Source organism: Rattus norvegicus, chromosome 7 (genome assembly GCF_021556685.1).
Source record: "Rattus norvegicus strain SHRSP/BbbUtx chromosome 7, alternate assembly SHRSP_T2T, whole genome shotgun sequence".
NCBI classification, from domain to species: Eukaryota; Metazoa; Chordata; class Mammalia; order Rodentia; family Muridae; genus Rattus; species Rattus norvegicus.
The window spans coordinates 133,478,470-133,500,961 of NC_141540.1; the positions used below are offsets into that span (position 1 = coordinate 133,478,470).

Genomic DNA, 22,492 nt, shown 5'->3' on the forward strand with positions numbered 1-22,492 from the left:
TTTCAGCTTCCATTTGGTAGCTTTATAACCTCTTGTACCTCTGGCTTCAGGCTATTTCATACACTTCTCTGGCCTCAGATGGCACCTACACACAACACACACGGTGCATGTTTTCTCTCTTCCTCCCCTCCCCCTCCTCCTCTCTCCCTCTTCCTCCCCTCCCCTCCTCCTCTCTCCCTCTTCCCCCCCTCTCTCTTTCATGTGCATGTGGGCATGCACGTGCGCGCGCGCGCACACACACACACACACACACACACACACACACACACACACACACCAACTCTTTTAAATCTTATTAAAATGATATGTAAAAATAGAAACAAACTTGGCAGGGGCACTTCACCAGCCAATTCCTTGTAATTACTTGGGACATCGAATTGATTACAGCATAAATCCATTTTTAATTAACAACAAAACAGTCATTTTGGAACATTTCAATCTCACATAATTTTTACTCATCCAAAAGTTCCAGGATGGCAGTTAATTCGGAGACTCTTGATTGGTCAGTGTGCAACAGACAGGGGCTGTTCTTTGCTCAGCTGAATGACCTATGCTCTAGTGAATAGCCCCAGAGCCACGAACATACAGCATTACTAGTGGGACTTAGCACATTGTTTCTAAATGGGAAATCTACGTAATACCCTGGCTTTCCAAGGCACAGGACACACTAGGAAGTAGGAGACCGAAAAACTGGACAAGCCATTGGTTGGGAACGACTGCTGCAAAGTACCACACTCATGGACTCACAGAAGCTATGGCTATCTACACAAAAGCAGTACAAAGCCAAGCCAGTCAGCACCAGGACAGCCAGTAGAGTGGATTGTGAGGTCCCACCCCAAGCTGAGGAGCGATGGCAGTTGTTAGATGCTAAAGGGAAGGGAGTCAAATTTTCCTCAACAGTCTTGTTCTGTTTTGCTTTTCAAGACAGGTTTCTTTGTGTATCCCTGGCTGTCCTAGCACTAGTTCTGTAGACCAGGCTGGCCTCTCGAGCGCTGGGATTAAAAGGCATGTACCACCACAACCAGCAGTAGCAGTTGTATGCATCATTGGTTTCCCATGCTCTAGTGGATGGCCCCACAGCCATGCACATAAGGGCATCACTAATTGAACTCAGTAATGTTGTTCTAAAAAAGAAAAAAGGCACGAAGTTGGGAGGAAGTCAGAGGAGAAAGTGTGGAGTGAACAGGATCTACATATATAGCATATATGAACGAAATTTTTAAAAAGTCCCAAGAAGCACACAAAGAATTCTGAAATATCACTCACTTATTCCCAAATTTTTGACATTACTTAACATTGGCCTTAGCTTCCCCGTCAGGTCATAAAGGTGGACTCCCTGTAGCAAACAAATGTGACTTGCCTTTCAGTGAGAGGGACTGAGAAGGAGGCAAGCTGAGTCCTGAGGCGTTTCTGCTAAGAATACATAATCTGAGTCAAAGAGAAGGAAACACCAGACAAAACCAAACTTGGAGTGGGGGTGATCCTACAAAATAACTAGGCACCAACTCCAGGAGAATTTCAAAACTGCTATATAATCTCAGTAAAACATACGTGTTAGCTTTCCTTCACATTATGACTTTAGCAGTTGTATTTTAGCTGCAAGTAATTTTAACGGTGGGGTTACATCACACAAATACAGGGTTCAGCTCATTTATCTTTCTTTGTTGTTACTGCTTAAATCGGGACTCTTTCAAAGTTGTTGTTTTTTTTTTTTTTTTTTTTTTTTTGACAGAGTATCATTGTATAAAACAGGTCAGATACAAACAATCCTTTTGCAGCAGATTCTGGAGTGCTAACACTGCAAGTTGGGCCACGATGGCCAATCTATCAGGACTACTTCCATTGCTCAGGGTTTTGCATGAACCACAAGACACAGATAATAATTGGAGTAAGATTTAATGATAGGGAAAAAGTGAAGAGATGCTGGCGAGTAACCTAGTAAGAGCAATAACAATCTTTACCTGCTTAATTTGATGTTTAATTGGTAAAGGATGCTTCCGCATATTTATGGGTTACTATGAGGTGCTTTAGTATACACTGCACTGTGGACCAAAGAAAGTGATTCAAGCTAATTAGCACATCAGTTGTGGGATGCACTTGGTTTTGTGTAGTGAGTTCTTTCAGTATCTTCTTAGGGGGACCTGGACATGTGCAATGCATTTCGATCCAGTGTGCCCCATATTGTATTTTGGACAGACTTGGAGAAGGTGACAGATCTGCTCAGACCTGTTGACCTGGAAGGTGAGCCAGGGTGTGAGCAATATGTAGGAAATGCTGGAAGGCGGAAAGCCACACGAGTAGAAGAACGTCTCGTTATTACTGGCGAGCAAGCCATATACAGGATGTGGGAAGCTCCCAATGGAGGCCATGTATAATACTCAGAAAATGTTAAGTCCCAAGTGTGGCTGCATGAAGCTGTGACAACGGAATAGGAAAAGGAGAGAAAGAAGGATTCAAACATATATCAAGGAAAGGATAGAGGAAAAGCAGTCTGAAAGGTGAGGAGGTCCCGACAGGTTTTATAACCACACTTAATAGATCGCTTCATAAACAATCTTAAAAATATCACGATGGACTTCTTAAATCTGAAAGTGAAAGAAAGAGTGAGCATTGCTTGTGTCTAAGAAATTCCGTCAGAGTGAACTGTGGGTAGATCAAGGGCAGCAGGCTGGACCACTCTTGTGATATTATGACCCCAGGTACCAAACACAATAGCTCCCTAGGATTGTCTGTTTGGGGAGTTTGAAGACTGGGTCTTACTAAGTAGCTTAGGCTGACCTAGAGCCTACCGCGATTCTGAATCCTGAGTCATAATTTTGTGAAAGTTTTACTGAATTGCAGGGGATCTCAGTAGGACTATGTATATAGTTTATTTTAACTCACTCGGTTCTGTAGGGTTATCAATGTATAATATGCCTGTCTTAGTGTTCTATTGCTGTGGAGAGACACCGTGGCCACAGCAACTCTTACAGAGGAAAGCATTTAACTGGGCCTGGCTTACAGTTAAGAGGTTGAGTCCATTATTGTCATGGTGGGAAGAATGGTGACATGCAGGCAGACCTGGTGCTGGAAAAGGAGCTAAGAGTTTTATGACAGGAGGAAGACGAGAGAGCCCTGGGCCTGTTTAGGCTTGTGAAACCACAAAGCCCCAGTTCCAGTGACACACCTTCTCCAGGAAGACCACACCTACCCCACCAAGGCCACACCCCCTAATCCTTGTCCAGTAGTGCAACTCTCTAATGACCAAGCATTCAAATACATGAGCCAATGGGAGCCATTCCTATCACACCACCACAGTGTTATACAAGGCATGTACAAGGGAGGACGCCAAAATGTCACAAGTTATAATTTAAGCAATGGTATTTAAAAGGATGGCATACAAGCCCAGAATAGGTAGCACACACTCAGTCATATAAGAGGCCAATGACTATTGGTTTGGTAAGGGATCTGCACCCAACAGACTGCTGCTTTTTTCTGCACAGAAATGCAGAGCGAACAGAGCTGGAGGTCCCCATGTCAGGAGTCCCCATTGTCTGTGACAATCATGTGCCTGAAACATGCGAGTTTCAGAGCTCCCAGGAATCTGTGTCACACTCATACACAAGAAAATGAAGCCACCTCTCTCTTAGTGTCCAGACAAGACAGAAAAAGTTTCAGGCTACTTCTGGGTAAGCCTTCTGCTCATTTTGTCACACAGATAGTTACTACATCATCCTCCAAGAGCTGGACCACTGAACTGTCTCCTCAAGAAGGACACAGAAGAGCACAGCAGATCTTTCAGTCAATGCAGTAATTGATTTAGTAGTTAAATGAATATTGAATATGCACCTACCCAGCACAGATTGTTTTATTCACTGATAACAATTTTTAAAAAAATCAAAGTCAGTCAATGTCTTGGTTAGGGTTTCCACTTCTTTGAAGAGATACCATGACCAAGGCAACTCTTATAAAAGATAACAATTGGGGCTGGCTTACAGGTTCAGAGGTTCAGTCCAGTATCATCATGGTGGTAAGCATGGCAGTGTCCAGGCAGATGTGGTGTTAGAGATGGAACTGAGAGTTCTACATCTTGTTCTGAAGACAAACAGGAGAAGACCAGCTTCCGGGCAGCTAGGAGGAAGATCTCATTGCCCAACCCCAGAGTGACAAACTTCCTCCAACAAGGCCACACTTGCTCCAACAAGGCCACACCTCCTAATAGTGCCACTCCCTGGGCCAAGCAAAACATCTTGCTATGTATGTATCCATGGCCAGCTTCAAACTCACAATCCTGCCTGAGTCTCCAGAGTGCTGGGTGCAGTTATAGGCAAGCATACCCAGCCTTCTTGGATAAGTTTGTACATTCTGACGTCTGAGTTACTTTCACTAGGCTTTTTACTACATAACATATATATCACTTCATGGAATTAACATGCCTAAGTTTGGGGCAAACAGTAGATGCTCAAATTCTTTCAAGCCAATTTGAAAAATTATGTCAGAAGTGTCTTAATGAATATAGATTTAGAGTTATTTTGAGTTATTTCATGCCAGACATTTTAATAGGAATTTAAGTATCACCGCCTATGTCTGAGACATGCTGTATGACCTGTATCATCTGTCTAGTTAGCAAGTAGAGAATTTAATATCAATAGAAGTACTTCACTTTTTAGTCATAGAAAAATAATGAACTCCATCAGTGAGTGATTGTAAAAGGTCCCATAGGCTAACCAGGCAAAGCATCATGATCAAACAAAATTATAACACTCTGGCCTTTTATATTTCAACCTGGAATTGGGTCAGAGCTGTACATAATCTTTGGGAACTATTCTTCTTTTCCTAAGAATTCTGGGTGTTGTTTGTTGTCATTGTTGTTGTTTTGTTTGTTTGCTTATTTGTCTTCTTTTTGATACAGGGCTTCTCTATGCTGCCTTGGCTCTCCTGAAATTTGTTATGTAGTTCAGGGTGGACTCAAATGTACAGAATCCACTGGGTCTCTGTCTTCCAAGGGCTGGCATCAAATAGTGCACTACCATGCCCAACTTTTTAAGTATTCTTACATTTGTTCTCTCTCGGAAGAGGTAGATGCTAAGGAACCTTTATTGAACTTCAGAGGCATGCAGAAGTTGAAACACTTATCAACCCTAGATAGTAATTCTCAAACTGTCCCCTCATCAGAGTAACTCCTTTGGACTCCAAAGTAGGGAGCCTGTTGTTTTCCTGATCTTTAGGAGAATTGTGTATATAATTGGATGTGGAGGAACAATCAGAAAGGGGCAGCTTGTATCCAAGTGGAGGCCGCTGGACCCTGGGAAGTGTCTTGACTGACCAGTTTTTGCAGTGTATCCCTAAGGGTAGATGATCCCATTAAACAGAAACTTTGTCAAGCATTATCCTAATGCAGTTTGCATATGAAAGGCTTCCTGCTTTACTTAAATTCACAGGTTGTTGAAGATTAATTAGCCCATCTGCCACAACAAAAGGATTCACACATCGTTTGCACTGACTGCTGAAAAGTGAATTTTTTTATCTTCTCAAGATTGTGCCACCAATATAATGAAAAAAAAACAATTACTGTTAAAAACACAACTTTTTTTTCAGACATCTAAAAATGTCTATATGTTAATTACAAGCCATCGCTCAGATATGTAATCTTGGGACACTTTCTCGGTGTAGAACGGACTGAAGAAGAATTCCATGCACTTAGACATCAGCATCCCATTGCTCGACACTGGGTAATCAGAATATATACTCAATTCAGTTAAGAAGTCTCACTTGCTCCCAGGCCCCAAGTTAGTCTGTGTGAGCAGAATCCCTTGCCGGTGTCTACTCTGCCTGAGGACAGTCCTCTGCCACCATATATTCTGCATGAGCATAGCCTATCTACAGCTGTCCTGTCTAAGGTTAGCCCCATTCAGCTCTTCAGTGTGCATGAAGATAGCCCCATGCCACTGTTTGTCCTGGACCTTCTATGCTTTCCTCTCTCCCTCCTCTTCATTGCTTGGCTTATCTGGTACCCTACTTTTGCATCATGTGCCTGCTTTCCTACTTCCCTTGAGTCAGATGCCTTACTATTCAGGTCACAGTCTCCCCCTTCTGTAATAGCCAGCCTGTTATCCAGTGTCAGCTAAGCAGACATTTGCAGTTGTGCTGTAATTGAATTGTGATGGCTTTGTTGAAATAGAACCATAGTAGGCTTGAGATGTCCTTATCAAACTTCCAGTTATTGTAGAGAGAGGTGCAATTGTCCGGTTCGCTTTGTGGCACTTGACCTCTTACTCATTCAGTCTCAGAACTCCTTCAACAGAAGTCCTCTTTGCTGCAGGATGCCTTGACTCAAATCACAACTCTTTATGAAATTCCCTTGCATGAGGACTTTGAGGTCTAACCTGTGACTTAGCATTTCTCTTAAATAACGTATTTCCACTAGTTTTGCTTTCCAAGACTCTCTTCCTACTTTTGTCTTCCCCTAAATCAGCCTTCCTATTTTTGCAATGAAAAACATTTACAAGTTTACATGGAGGATACATTACACATAGATAGGTACCTTTCCTGGAAGCCTTCCCTACCTCCACTCTCAAATTTCAAAACAAATAAGCACTGTGCGTTGTCCATACGAAATCATATTTAAGACTGTACCATAGAAGGATCTAGAAGGAAAAGGAAAAGAAGACAGCACAATGAGGAATCAAAACCATAAGGACAGACTCCGAGAGACACCAAATACCCTGATGGTTTAAATACTTGGAAAAAATGTTTACAACTAACTATGTGTTGATTTGCTGCACATTTTTTTTTTACAGAATTAATGTTAAATGTTTTTCAATGTTCTTCCTCCCAGCTATACCTGCAGATAACTGAGCAAGGCAACTGCCAGAGAAGACCTAATTATTCTTTCTTCTGTTGTGAAAGCCGTAATTTATAAAAATGCTGACCTTTCGGAAGGCTAACAATATGTTGATGAACTTCAAGTGAAGTGAAAAGCTGGTGTTTAGTATTAGTAGTCCTCACGGTTTCTAGGAGATCACGTGGGGCATCAGAGCCTTTAAAGGTCAGAGGCTTCTTTACTTTGAGAGATATTAAATGGCTTATGAAAATAGAGGTTACCCACGTGGTAACTGACAGAAAAAGAGCATTGCCCAACAGGCAAGTAAGAGACTTGAGATTACATTGACTGTCCTTTTTAAAGATTATATTTGACAGTCCTTAGAACAACGAATCAAATTTGCATATAAAAGCCATGATTGTGAATGGATAGATTTACTGGCCAGAGACTCAACAGCAAGTGATCTTAGCCTAAAAAGGTTAATATCATTGGTATACACTGAATGTCGCCATGAGAACTTGGGGCCTTTTTTTTTTTGTACCTTAAACCACTTCTTAGTAAATTTTGCATTTCCGTAGTTTTTCTTATAAAGACTAAAGCTCAAAATTAATCATAGCACATAGGTGACACAAGAAATGATTATGGAAGGAAACATTTTAATGTGATATCTATTTGCTTTTAGAGAGTTTTACACATGTATGAAGTGTATTTTAACCAATCCACTCCCTCTTGCCACCAACCAACTTTCCTGGAATCTCCATAATGTATCCTCTATACAACCTCATGTCTTCTTCTGTTTTGGTTTTAACTCACTGAGACCATATGCTGCCCAGGCACACAAGTGAGGGGTCACCCTCTGTAGTGTTGGAAACCTATCAGTGACCACGTCCCCAAAGAAAACTGACTCACCCTCCCCAGCAGCCATGCACTGCCAACAGCTTCTCAGCTAGGGGTGGACTTCCTTGCACCTCCTCTATCTGTGTGGGAATTTTGGTTGGCTTGATCTTGCAAAGGTCTGCTGCTGGTACTAAGCCCAGCCACTTGAGTTTGTGAATACAATGGCCATGTCACATCCAAGAGGAAAGCATTTAACATTGTTCCTTCCCTCTTACATTTGTTATGTCCCTTCTTCTGGGCTGTTTCAAACGCCTTGAAATGGGGGTGGCAGTTATAGCCAAGAACCCAGGCATTTATTCTCAGCACCATACCAGGCATGTGTCTCTTATTAAGTAGTGCTCAGTATGAAAGGAAGCCTCTCTAACCAAGACTGGGAACAGCCCAGTTCTATGGGTCCAAATACAACTATTTAGATGGCAGCTTGACAACCAATACTATTTAGCAGTACAATAATATGTTCCTTCTCAGGGTCTATGACCTCCCGATCTGTTTATAGACTTGTCTCTTTGCGGATCAAGAGCTTAATGTGTTTTAAATTTGTTGAGTATTTTTTTTTCCTTTTCACAAGTTTCAATTGTGCGGTTCCTAGTCTGCAACCTCACATAGCACATTAGATGATCTCTGGAAACTCGGTTCTTAAAGTCATTTATTTTGCTTTGAAGGTCACTAAAACAAATATGAACCCTGAACATAAAATTAGGTTAACACATAAGCAAGACACCCAGCCATGTCAGGGAAAAACTAGATTAATGGTGTCATCTGTTTCCTGCTTGCTGACAGACACACTTTCTACACCAGTAGACTCAAATATATGTCTGAGTCAAGCCTGGGCACACATTTCCTCTTTCCACAGATACCCCTTAAAGCTCCTTCAAAAGGACAAGAGTGCCTGGATTTCACCCTGCCACTGTCAGGTAGAGATTGTTTTTGATGTAAGACTGTCCTATAGGTAACATAGCAACCCATTTCCAGGAGAGGGCAAACAGGTAGGAAGAAGGAAATGGTATAGTAAGAGCGACTTCACTAAACTGAAAGATAAAGGATGGAAGTGAATGGGCAGTTCTTACCTCTGTCCAGACCCTTGAAGCTTCTCACTGATGTTCACTCATCTCCATAATCTGAAAATCATAAATATGGACCGCACCAAGCCACATGGAGGACAGCAGTGTTCATCACAGAGCTGGGACTGTACTCTGCCCTGCTAGTCTCTGTTTAGGATTCTTTATCCATCCTCAGAGAGATAGTGATGGCCCTAGCCCTGGAGCACAGCCAACCAGAACAAGCTCAAGGAATAAATGAATTACTGTCTACGTAAATGTCCTGTGTCCACCTATCCTATATGCCCAAGTTAAGTACCCCAAGGTTGTGTCAGTGAAATTTTAGGGTCATTTTTTCAAGTTTGGTCCACAGGGACAAGAATCAGAATGTGAACGTGCAGATTGGTAAATGCACGAATACTGCTGAGAACCACCACACCTCGTGACCCAACAACCGAGCTGCAATGTGTTTTGCTGGTGTGGAAACTTAATTGCTCATTTTTGAGGGCACATTAACTCTTTCAGGGTCCATTGAGAAAACAGATCATTAAGCTTTTCTCTGGATGCCATGGCCGTGTCATCTGGCATTGTATCACGTACCCTTTGCATGTGTTCTGAGCACACACACTTTCTTTGTCTACTCCGGGAGAGAGAATGTGCTCATTTGAATGTCAACAATTATTCCACAGCCAATGTGACTTCCTCTCCTGCTGAGGACTCCTGGCTTGTTAAGAGTTTGCCAACTCACGGCAATTGCCACTGCTTTATCAACAGGCTAGTGGCTTAGATGTCTAGAGATGACACCGTTTCCAGGGCATTTGGGACAGTATTTTGCATCTTCATATCTGCGAGAACCAAGATTAATTAACTTCAGATAATTCTGCACTCTAGAGACATTTATTTAAAAAACTCCACTCATTGAGTATGTCATCAGGACATACTTGAGGGCAACAGTTTGACCCTGTTAGCAGTTTGAAAGAGAGGCAAAAGTTTGGGTGCTATAAACAGTGGGGGGGGCATTGCTGGCCCTTAGACAAAAGAATAACCCTTCCCCATTGTAAATGGAAATGGTTCTGTCACTGTTGGGGGACTACAATGGAAAAGGGAAGACAGTTCACCCATGCTCTATGTCTGAGGCCACCTTAAAGACTTAGACACTGAAATGAGTGAGGCTCTAGAAGGGCATGGAGTCCTCATTCAAGGGGATTTAGATTAATATTCATTTCAAGCATGATTGAGTCATCTGGAATTTTATCGAAACCCTCGTTGTGACTCAGCAAATCCAAGGTAGATCCAGTGGCTCTGCGTGTCACCAGACCTGGTGGTGATGTTGATGACACTGACTGATTTACTAATGCTGAAATGCGATGGTTTTAATCAAGCATTTAAAAACATGCTCTTGGATAAACATGAGTATTAAGAAATTGGACAATATCCTGAAAAAGTAAACTTTGATTTTTAGTTAAGTACTAAAAATATCATAAAATGTTGATAACTTTTTCAGTGTTGTGTGCATACATATGCAATATTTCTACCTACCTGAAGATTTGGGGCAACGTTTTGTAACTCAGTGTTAAATGATTAAAACTTTATTCATAATTCTGATGGCGTCTTGTTAATTAATTCCAGGTGCTTCGTAATGACATAAAAGTGTTGTCTACTAAATTGTTGCTTCCTTATGTTGGCAGATAGTTCAACAAATGTTAATGACTTGTGAAATATTCATAAAAACAATTTATATGAGCACTGGCCAGTCTGTCCGGACACCTTTCTGTTCTTTACATGACATGGGCACTACCCTTGTGTCTTCATAGGTCAATGGCAAGGATCTCTCGAAGGCCACCCATGAAGAGGCAGTGGAAGCTTTCCGAACCGCCAAGGAGCCCATAGTGGTACAGGTGTTAAGGCGGACTCCCCTCAGCCGACCACCATACGGCATGGCCCCGGAAGTACAGCTCATGAATGCCAGCACACAGACAGACATCACTTTTGAACACATTATGGCCCTGGCAAAGCTTCGACCACTCACCCCTCCGGTGCCAGACACCTGTCCGTTTTTGCTTTCAGACAGGTATGTATGCCTCTCTTCTTTCTCCTAAAGCCCTTTGTTTGTTGTTCACTATTGAAAGTAGGCATTAGAAAGAGTCAGACACCCCAGAAGTCGGCAGTTTCAGGCACATGCTCCCAAGTCTGGAAATATTTCCACACTGCGTGTGCTCTCAATTAGTTCTCAGTTGTTCGTGCTGCCACCCTCCTGGCTATCCAGTTAGCTGAACTCTAGAATCAGACTTTCCAAGGTACAGTAAAAAGTCTGGCTCTGTTCAGCTACTCTTCCTCTCTCTACCCTTCAAGGCTCAGAATACTACTCAGGGAAATTACTTTTTTTTTTTTTTTTGGTTCTTTTTTTCGGAGCTGGGGACCGAACCCAGGGCCTTGCGCTTCCTAGGTAAGCGCTCTACCACTGAGCTAAATCCCCAGCCCCGGGAAATTACTTTTTTACCAAAACTGCCAAAATGCCTCATTGAGGCTCAGGGGACGGTGACTTGCTGGCACCATGTTCTCCAATGTGAGTCACCTCTCTCTCTCTTTCTTGCTTTTCCTGTCTTTACAAAAGAATCTAGGAAATTGATTTAATTCAACTCCAATTCTCCAAAGAAACCAATTACCAGCTATAGTGAGATGCAAACAAAGGTCCTGGCTTTCACAGAGTAAACACAGCACTCTAAAATAAGCAGCAATTAAAAGAGTTTTTCCTCCCAATTTTACAAAATGTGAAGGTGGGGTATTTTATTTAAATAATGTACCTGTCTGGTTTTGGACCCACATGGTTTGTTCTCTGCGTTAAGTAATTTTCCCACATTGTGTAGAGTGTGCTTCATAAAAGCCATGCTCCCCTTGCCTGCATTTTCACTGCTCTTTCTACTCTAGTTTCTAATTGTATGAGACCCATGTTACTGTGCCCAGTCTCAGACTCTGAGACTGCTTCAGAGGGTCTCAGGTACACAATGGACTCACCTGGGAGCCACAAGGAACACTAGAGGAGCCTCAGTTGGGTCTCTAGCCAATTAAATCAGAAATTTTAGAGTGGACTCAAGCAAGAACAATTTCTCAAACACTCCTCGAGGCAATTCTAATGTGCAAGCAAGATTCTGAAAGTGCCCTTTGAGACCTCTGCCTGCAAGAGGGCATACACTGGGTGTTTGTGTGTCGTGTGTTCAGTGCCCCCGCTACACAATGAGTGGCCCATCTATCAGGCACAGGAGTCAGTTTGAGAAAGGAAAGTATGAACAGATATAAAGCCAGTATCTCCGAGCATTTATATTCTGGAATGGAAATGAACAACTAGTAGACAAATAGTAGTGAACAAATCAATGAGATTCATGAGTACATCCTGATGTGGAGTAGCCTTGCAGAAAATGCTTTCTTGAAGGAGCAGAAATTAACTTCTATGAATATTCATAGGAGGAAATATGGAGACAAAGTTTGGAGCAGAAACTGAAAGAATGGCCGTTCAGAGCCTACCCCACCTGGGGATCCAACCCATATATATACAACCACCAAACCCAGTCACTGTTGTTGATGCCAAGAAGTGATGCTGACAGGAGCCTGATATAGTTGTCTCCTGAGAGGCTCTGCCGGAGTCTGACAAAGACAAAGGCAGATGCTCGAAACCAACCATTGAACTGAGAACAGAGTCCCCATTAGAGGAGTTAGAGAAAGGATTGAAGGAAATGAAGGGGCTTGCAATCCCATAAGAACAATAATGCCAACCAAACAGAGCTCCCAGGGACTAAACCACCATCCAAAGACTACACATGGACAGACCCATGGCTCCAGCTGCATATTTAGCAGAGGATGGCCTTGTTGGGCACCAAAGGATGAAGAAGCCCTTGGTCCTGCCAAGGCTGGACCCCCCAATGTAGGGGAATTCAGGGCAGGGAGGCAGGAATGGGTAGATGGTTGGGTGGGGGAAAGGGGATAACATTTGAAGTGTAAATAAAAAATATCCGATAAAAGAAAAAGGAAGCTAATTTCTATTATCTAATGTTTGTGTAATATCCCAATGGTTTTACATTACTGCCTCATTGAGTCCTCCCAGCAGCCTTAGGACAGAGTGTCTTTACTATAACCATCCTGGTGTTGCAGATGAGGAAACAGACACACGCAGAGGTCCTCACACAGCAGGTTCAGAGTCTGGCTTCTAAGGTTAGCATTCCTTATTTCATGGGTGGAGATGCTTTCCCCGAGTCCCACAGCCCTGAGCTTTGCTCTAGTATCTCTGTCCATACCAGGTGACCCCACCGTGTCCATATCTTCCTCTTAATATTTTCTTATACTGGAGTTGCCACTCTGTTGCTTTCCCCACTTAATAAGACAAGAATTGGATTTTGTGCATGAGCATATTTCCGGCACTTGGCACAGAGCCCGCATTTGGTAGGCACTCGGGAAATGGTAGTGGCAATGACTAAAGTTTCTCTTATGGCCATGTTGTTCCCTTCTTACTACCTGAAGGGCCAGGGGGAACACATCGATGCCTAGACAGAGAATCGCCCCCTCTTTGCATAAGAAGGGGAGTGTACTCACCCGGTAGACAATCAGCCAGGATGCTACATCGTTCTGCTTTTGCTATTTGGGCTCACATTGCTTAACTTTAGCAGAGTAGCAGCCGTAGCAGTAATAAAAAGATATCGGCAAGAACTTACTTCTTATCTCGTAAGAGGACATCGGCATAGGCCTCAGCTTTTAGGAGAGAACTATCCATACTAACTGAACTTACTAAATGTCCACAACGCCAGAGGGCTGTGACCAGGAATGTATTATTTTATGATTAATGTGTATGCCCTTTATCAAATGGTAGAGTTTGGTTATGAGAGACAATGGTGGGATAGAATCTTGGGAAACAGCCAGGGATATGTGGATATTTTATAGTCTGAAAAATATGTGCTTCTGAAAATGCGATTAACAGCCAGTTTGGATTGGTAGTCTTGCACCATAGTGCATCCCTCTGAGTAGGTTACAACACTAAATAAAACACACAGGTGTTGGCACACTTGGTGCAATGGAAGCAGGCCAGAGAGTGCCTGGGAAGCATCATGGACTACAGGAAAATCCTCACTGCTCTCATAACCAAAATGGAACTAGAACCCAGAGTCTTCCCTTTATCCCTTTGAACACAGAGGGGTTTCACCCAAGAGAGAGAGAAAAGAGAAGAGAGAGAAAAGCAAGTTCTTCTATTGAACTCAGAATCCCTTAACTAACAGATTTACTCCAAAGCAGAAAGGAGTAGGGTGGAATTCTAAAGTCCGCTGTAATCGTGAGAGCGGTCCCTGGGATCCACTGTTACCTGTTGCTGTATTCCTCCACAGCTGTCATTCCCTGCATCCGATGGAGCGTGCATTTTATGAAGACCATGAGTACGTTTCCAGCTTGCCCGCTGATGCAGACAGAGCAGAAGACTTTGAATACGAGGCAAGACCATTTCCTTTCACGGTTCTGCATGAAGTTATGGTTGAGGGGTTTTGCACAGCAAAGAAATTTATTCACTCTCCAAAATAGCACATCTATTATACGCCTATGATCAGATCTTTTGAGTAGTTTGGCATTAATTATTTGTCTATCATATTTTAAGAAAGTTGCAAAATATTTGTACAGCATCAGGTTGAAAGCAATTTGTTTATAACATATATATCCATATATATCCATATATATGTATATATATATGTATATATATATATATATATATATATATAGAGAGAGAGAGAGAGAGAGAGAGAGAGAGAGAGAGATAGCCTGGTATTGATTGGTAAAATTAATTTAATTTAATTATATTCTCTTTCACAACCCTATTTTCTCTGTATTATGATTCATCTGTGGCCTGGAAAGAGCATTTTCCTGACTGTTTTAGGAACAGAAATACTGTTCAATACTTATTAATCTGCTTAGCCTTCGCACTGCACCTTAGGCAAACTATGTGCAGCCTGTAACACTTCCCAAGGCCCACCTAACAATCACTTAAAACATTTCACAAAAGTTTGGGGCTTATCCTGATATATTTTTTTCACTTCTGCGGTTTGTAAATCTTGGATTTGGTGTGCTTTGACATTTGGAAACGCAGTAGATTGAGGCGGAGGAGGCGCGGTTTTCTGCCCTTTAACGCCTCAGATGATGTCATACAAGTTCAGCAAAGTGTTCTTTCCATTTTACGAGCAGGAAATCCTGCAGTCTTCACCCTTAGGAGGCTCTAAAATCAAATAAGGCCAACTCAGTGGAGCTCACCTAAAGCAAACAGACGTTTATTTGAAATCTTCCCTCTGCAAAAGTCATCACTGGTGGTTGTGGAAGTCATTATTTCCCTGCACCTGGGGCTCAGAAGAGGTGCAGTGACACCTGATATCCGAGCTTTGTCATTGTCGTTTGTGTTGAAGTTTTATCTCCTCCTCTCCCTTAAAGAACAATTTTAGAAACTTGTTCACACACAGGCATGCACTAAGGCGCCCGATACATTTCATTTAGTCACAAAGAAAAATGACAGCCTCGTGTCACCTGATTTTTAGTAAAACTGTTTTCAGTTAATGCGTAAGGCTTTAGGAGCTGGAATTCCTACATGGCTGCAGATTTCCATTTAGTGCGTGTCTTACAGCTTTATGAAAACAGGACAAATATTTTGGGTGGGTCTGGGAGGAAGCAAGGCAAGTTAACAGCAAAGAATCGTTTAATTAATCAGTATGTCATTGACATCCCATAGTAGGGACACATCCTTCTAATACTCTAGAGCTCGCTGGGGCTGGACTCGCACTTTGGTCAGTATCTATCCTTAGTAGATGCCAATATCAAGATGATGCCATTGCTAAATGTTCAGAAGAGCTCTCCACTGTCTTGTAATCTCAACTAATCACACCATCATCGTTGCCGTCAATTTGCTATCAACTGTGATTTTTGTTGCCTAAGGTACCTTTCTGAATGAGTGAAGTAAAGAGCCTTCTTATGAAATTTAAATAAGGAAGCAGAACATTTACCAGTCTTCAGCCCTGAAAACACATACACATGAGAGCATCGTGCATGGTTATTAGACAGGTGGAGACACAAGCAAATCCCTGAAGGATACGTCACCTATTCAGCAGAAAATAGGTGTTCTTCACCTTGCTATGGCAACACACAGGAGTGGCACACAGCAGCCCTAGTGGCCTAATATCTACCTCACGTATTGCCATTACCAGAGCCTGTCCAGCACACAGCTTTCAAGGAGGAGGGTCAGATCTACAGATGCTAATCCTGTCTTCATGTTTCCCATGTTCAAAATGAAAGCAGACACATGCTGTGTTTCTGTTACCAGCTGAGATGTCCTAAGTATCTCTAAGGTTTCATTATCATATATACACCTATATATGTATATACGTATACATATACATATATGTATGTACATCTATATAGATGTATATGCCTTATATGTCTGACAGTGAGATGGATATAACTTTTAGGAATGAGCTTCATTTGCTACTTACAGAAGACAGATTCCATGATCAGAGAGAGGACTCCAGTTCAGAATGAGAGCGTTGTTCATTCTTTTCCTTAACAGGGCATACACATCACTCTGGCAAAGATCCAGGGACAGACCATGCACGTACACACACACACACACACACACACACACACACACACACACACACACACGCACACACACACACACACATTTGTCCTCAAGAACTCAATCAACACAACTAAGTATGAACTCAGTGGATGCTCTGTCCTTCTGTCTCAGTGTAGCTTAATTTCTAGAGAAGAAAGCTGGACAACGAACACAACACATGGATACAGCCTTTCTAGTGAAGGCTGCAAGTAAGAGAAGGTGAGGCAAAGTGAGAGGGTGCCGTGTGGAGTGGCCTTATACCTTGGCTCTGAGATGCAGTTGCTGGAGCTGAGCATGGCCTTGTGATGCTCCATGCAAGAACACCCTGGCTGTGGCATGGGTGTGGCAAGGGAGGAGCAAAGCATTCATCCTGGAAGCCAGTTGAAAGGGGGAGGTGGCTTATATGTGATTAGCTAGAGATGGGGCGGGGCACAGTTTATGAGGATAATGTCTAAGCAACACTGAGGCTAGGTCTATGTATCTGTGTGCCTTACCTCAGAGCTGTCAAACAATTTGCAGTGTAGTATTTTTTTTTCTCCTGCCTTTTAAAAAAACAGGATAGGATAAAACCTGCTGAGTCATAGCTGCTGGCCTCTCTTGGAACAATCATAATAGATGCCCTCTCTGAAGTTCTCAGGATTGTGCTGGCTCCAACGGAGAGCATACGAGTCTCTAGACAAGGCTTTACAGACCAACTTACGACCGACTCAGAAGCAGGGATGGTTATGTATCTAATCAGTGCATATGTGGAGATTTTAGTACATGATTTATTGCCCCAGTAGAACAGAACCCATCTATTTTATGAACACGCATATGGGCTGTATTAAACATGCAGATCTTTACAAAATGATAGACTCACAGCCTCCCTTAGAGCTTACATGGATAGCGAATGATTTTTTTCTTGAAGATGCTGTAGACCATGTGTCATCGTTATGGTGACCCTACTGTGTTAGGGAATCTCTATAGAATGTTAATGACACCCACACCTCACCATGTACTGTGTTAGGGATCTCTATAGAATGTTAATGACACCCACACCTTACCATGACCTATTGCTACTTTCCCCAAGAAAAATATTCGACTGGGTTTAAGATTCCCCCACTGTAGTTAAGAACATCTCTTCAGAGGACCAGTCCTTGAAATTTGTTCGTTCTCGTTCTCTCTCTCTCTCTCTCTCTCTCTCTCTCTCTCTCTCTCTCTCTCTCTCTCTGTGTGTGTGTGTGTGGGGGGGGGGTAAAACAAACAAACAAAAGTACCCACTGCACTTGTCCTCTAATTAAAAAAATCTTTTTTTTTAAATTTTATTTTTGAGGGGATGAATTTAAACACTGTACCTATTTTAAGAGTTTAAGGGCTTCCTGACAGAGTGCCACAGAGGACTGAGCTTCTGTTCTTTATTTTCCTGTTCATTTTTCCCCTAGAGCAAGCCAAGGTTGAAATAAATCATAAATAGCCCTTAGCAAGTCAGAAGCAGGTCTCAAATCCAGCCTCCACCAGAAATAATTTACAGGATAGCCTCCAAGAAATATAGCGTTCTCCATCTAACTTCTAACAAAGACGTGCTTGCTTCTGCCCGCTGCAGGGAGGAAGCTGCTTTTCATTGCTCTTTCATTGTGTTTTGGTTTTGTAGGACTTGTCATTAAATCTCAAAAGTCCAGGCTGGTGGGAGAGTCAGAAATACCTAAAACTTTAGTAATACTACATGTCTCATTGCAACACAAGGGAAAAACAATCAATCAACGGTTTCAGACTTTCGGGTGTTTATAATTTAGCTGTGCTAATTGAAACCACTTATATCTTCCCCCTAAGATCAAGAAGTAACATGCACCCGAGCCTGAGTTGAGTGTTCGCCCCATGAATGTCATAGAACAGAAGCAAGAGGGATTGTAAAATTTATTTAAACTGATATTAAAAGTGTAAAGGAGATGCCACATGTTCATGTGCATGGTAACTGAAAGTTGAAACACCTTGGCCAGTGTATAAAAATAAGGAGTTGGGGGAGGCAGATAGGGTGGTTGGGAAGGGGTAACACCCTTATAGAAGAAGGGGAGTGGGATGGGATAGAGGATTTATGGCTGGGAAACCAGGAAAGGGAATAACATTTGAAATGTAAATAAAAAGAATAAGCATTTGGCATATTAATTAGCTTCCCCTTGGCAAGACTTACACAAAACAAAAGGAAACCCTTGCACTTGGTGTCCTTGTGCAAAATGTGATACTTGGTGCTAGACAGATGCAGAGTATCTGTGAGAATTTAAGCTTATCATATTTCCCTCACAGTTAAATAATAGAGTTATGAGGTATGCAGAATCCTCTCAAACACACACAGACAAACACACACAGGCACATACATGGCGACACACACACATACTCACATGCCTACAAAACAGGAATATAACTTATTAGATACCAGTCACACTTTTGAACAGTTTCATAGTTTGCAAGGTTGCCTCAGAGAAGTCTCTCCTGCTTACTGTGTAGAGCACTGAGTGCTTTTCTATGTGAAAGAGGAAACTCTGTCTTGCTTATCCATCCCATCATGGCGTCTTTCTCAGAGTGAGGCCTCAGTAAACATTTCATGATGGAATAAATGAGGCTTCTCAAGGCCCATAGCTGTCTGTATGGAGCAGCTTCTGGGGGGATGAGACCCATTCCCCTTTTCTGTCTGTAAGAGAGATTTAACAGAAGCAGGGCCACCATGCAATGGCCAGAATGTCCTCCCCATTTCCAGCACGTGTTCTTAGAGTCATTTGTTTTTAGACTAATATCAGTTCTGTTTCCATAAGTATTTCTAAGGAGGGGACGAAATGGAGAAAGCCAAAAAAATGATAATAATAAAATTAAAATTAAAAGTATAGCTCTTATCTACATTAACTATTGTTATATACATTTATAAAGCTTATACTCAGTATGAATTTCAATTTTGGAATTTGTATGTGTGTGCGAATTGTAGGCATCTGGTCACTCATGTAGGGTTCCATGTGCACGAAAGTGTTGTGTTCATGCATGTGGAAGTGTGAGGTTGTTGTTGGGAGCTGTGGCTTTCTCTCTACATTATTATTCAAGGCAGGGTCTCTCAGTTGAACTCAGAGCTTGTAAAACAGCTAGTCTGGCTTGTCAGCTTGAGCCAGTGGTCCCCTGTCTCTACCTTCCACGTGCTTGGATTATAGGTGGGCAGCCATGCCTTATCTGATACTTATGAGGGATCTGGAGATCTGAACTTGGATCCTTACACTTGTACAGTAAGCACTTTAACACCTGAGCCATCTCTTCTGCCCAAATTTGACATGTACTTTAACCCACCTCTGTGCCTCCCTCATAACTTCTACATGAGGTGCTCCTTCAACATGAGTGAAATAGCAAACCAAAGAGTGGGCTAACGCCACACATTCATGGGAGCTGTTAATGAACCAATGCCGAAAGGTGCCAGTTTGGATCTGAAGCATTATGGATCGAGAGGCCGTTAGGAGGACTATCTGTGTGTTCTAGTAGATCGTAGAGCAGAGGGGAAATAGGACAGAGAACATGAAGAGTTCCATACTCCGAACTCTTAGCTCACTTGGGATGTATCTCTTACCAGCTTCTTCTTCTCCACTTGTCAGCCATCTTTCATAGACATGCAAGAAATATCTAAAATAGTTTTAAACCACTGACTACACAGGAAGAAAATAATAATCAACCTTTTAGAGAAGTACCCTTAGTAAGAGTCAGGCTATGGAAATGATTTTAATTTGAACCCTAATCTAGATGAAGTATGAAAACATTTTTAAGACTTGAACATGAAAGGCAATACATTAGTGTGTCCATGGGGAGTTGGCTCCTATGGGTGCCTATTACTGGTCTTCTGTGCCTGCTATTTTCTTAACTATGTCTGCTTAAATCTTGAAGACCAGTGACTTGTCATATATTGTAACTTGTACGTTTAGGCTCCGTGACACATCTTTCCTTCCTACAACTGCAGATTCTTGGCCTGAGATGTCATACTGTCTCTAGGTGAGGCTCTGGTCTCAGACAGCCAAGTCCTTTGCCTCTGTAGTCATCAGTAAAGATGTCAGACCAAATGTAATTTCTCTGTACTTCTGCTGGATTGTTGGCTATTCACCATCTTGATCGAACGCCCAACTTCGTTTGAATACTCTCATGATCCTATCTCTCTAGGTATGAGGAGCACAAGACTCCTCAGGTCAACAGTACTCAAAGAAAGGTGTGGGCTTTCCATACTTCATGACTTTGGTCATGGAATTCTTCATCTCTGGATTCCCCTTCTGATAATTCTCTACCATTGACTCAAGATGGTGCCAACCATCACTCCTTCCGGGGCAATTCACTGTGTTCTCCTCACTTAGAACTCCATCTTTCCCACCAGAGTTTTGGTACCTCATTCTGTAATTGGTTTCTGCTCTTTATTTTCTGCCCTAAGTTCCAGCCATATGTAATTATTTCTTGTCTTTTGTTTTGTGAGACCTTGTCTCAGTCTAGCTAGCTACTGTTGGCCTCAATTCCTAATTCTCCTGCTTCAACCCTTTACAATTCTACAATTCTTTACAGTTCTACAATTACAGGCACATACTACATGTCTGTATTCTTCCTGAATAATCAATCTCGTGTTGGGATAAGTTCTGGTGGTTTTATTTAATATCAATTTATTTTAGTTTATGCTATGTATGTGTGTGTGTGCCTGAGTGTATATTTGCATACCACATGTGTACGTAAGTCCTCAGGGATCAGAATTGCTGTCTGATGCCCTGGAACTGGAGTTGCAGCAGGTCATGAGCCACCATGTGAGTGTCGGGAAGTCCATCAAACAGTGCTGAGTCTAGCAGGAGGGAGGAGAAGTAAGAGAATGAAATACAATATGACTAAGAGTAGCAATGTGAAATACTGTGAAAGGCTTTTTTCCCCCCTCACAACACTTCAGCTAATCTTACAATCAAAATAAACATAATTGAGCACGGGTTTTTGCCAGGGAGTAACTGAAGAATCGTTGTCACCATTTTCGTAAGAAAGGTAGTTTCACAAGAGACATTAAAACTGATAAACTGGGCAAAATTGATGTTCTTGTTCATATAGGTGAGAAATGACAGGGTCCAGTGTCACTAGGACCACATGTCCTGGTTCCTCCTTCTCTGTCCTGGTATGTGACTGTCTTTTACATTCAGATGAATCTGTTGACCAATAATTTGTAAGGCTGCTTTAATTTTCATATCTGTCAAACTTTAATTAGGGTTGACAGTTTAGAATCACATGTAATACAATCTTAATAGTTCAGGCAGAAGCAACTCAGCACTTTGTAATTTCAACACCCATGTTTATTAAATCGAATCATTTTTCTAAATTGTGCTAGCCTACTAGGAACAAGAAGTCTTCCTTCAAGCGTGATTATGAAATGAGGCTGCAGGTTGAGAAGTCATCAGAGTTATTGTAATTCCTTGAGCTGTCTTGCAGAATAAAATGAGATTAGCATTGCTGTTGATTGGGTTATTTTATTTTATAAAACAAACATGAAGCAAATCTACGTTTCACCTCACTGATTATAACAGCGCTCAGCCTTATTTGGAAAGCAAACAGTGAGAGCAAATTGAACCTTCCAAGTTAGTTATTCAACAAGGTAACCATGGACACATGCACTACACCAAGAGTCTAGCTATAAGACGAAGATTCCGTACACCACCTGTATAAATGATATCTAAGTGCCAATGCGCTCTTTGTGTTTGAAGACACTCACTTACACATACAGAGGATTGCCTTGGATTCGTTAAAGGTATCAGTGAAAGGTTGTGTTTAAGGTGAATATTTGCATATCACCTTTTCCCCCATTGACTTCTTAAGTGCGCCACAACAGTGGAAAAATGAAAATTGCCTTCCCTGATGGGTGAAGCAAGTGTACCGGGATTCTACTTTGAGATGGTATTGGATCTGTAGAAGGGAAATATGAAGCAGTATGGACATGGGGCTAACTCCATTTCATACACAGACCTTGGGAGTAATGTCATGAAATGCCATGTCCCACATGGGAGCTTCTCAGGGACATCTAGGACTGTGGCCTCATTTGTCAGCTCCTGCTTCTCAGTCGTCAACAGCTGCTGCCATAAGCAACATGAGACAGATACATGGTCAAATCATTTCAAT

General features: G+C 42.0%; 1 protein-coding gene across 5 annotated transcripts in view; it reads left to right on the forward strand.

Annotated features, from left to right (window-relative positions):
- Positions 1 to 22,492, forward strand: part of Pdzrn4 (PDZ domain containing RING finger 4) — a 348,064-nt gene that overhangs the window by 264,336 nt on the left and 61,236 nt on the right. For all 5 annotated transcript variants that reach the window (XM_087557538.1, XM_087557539.1, XM_087557540.1 and 2 more), the window contains 2 exon segments: positions 10,551 to 10,807; positions 14,103 to 14,205. In XM_087557538.1, the coding sequence (XP_087413664.1) occupies positions 10,551 to 10,807; positions 14,103 to 14,205 (360 nt within the window).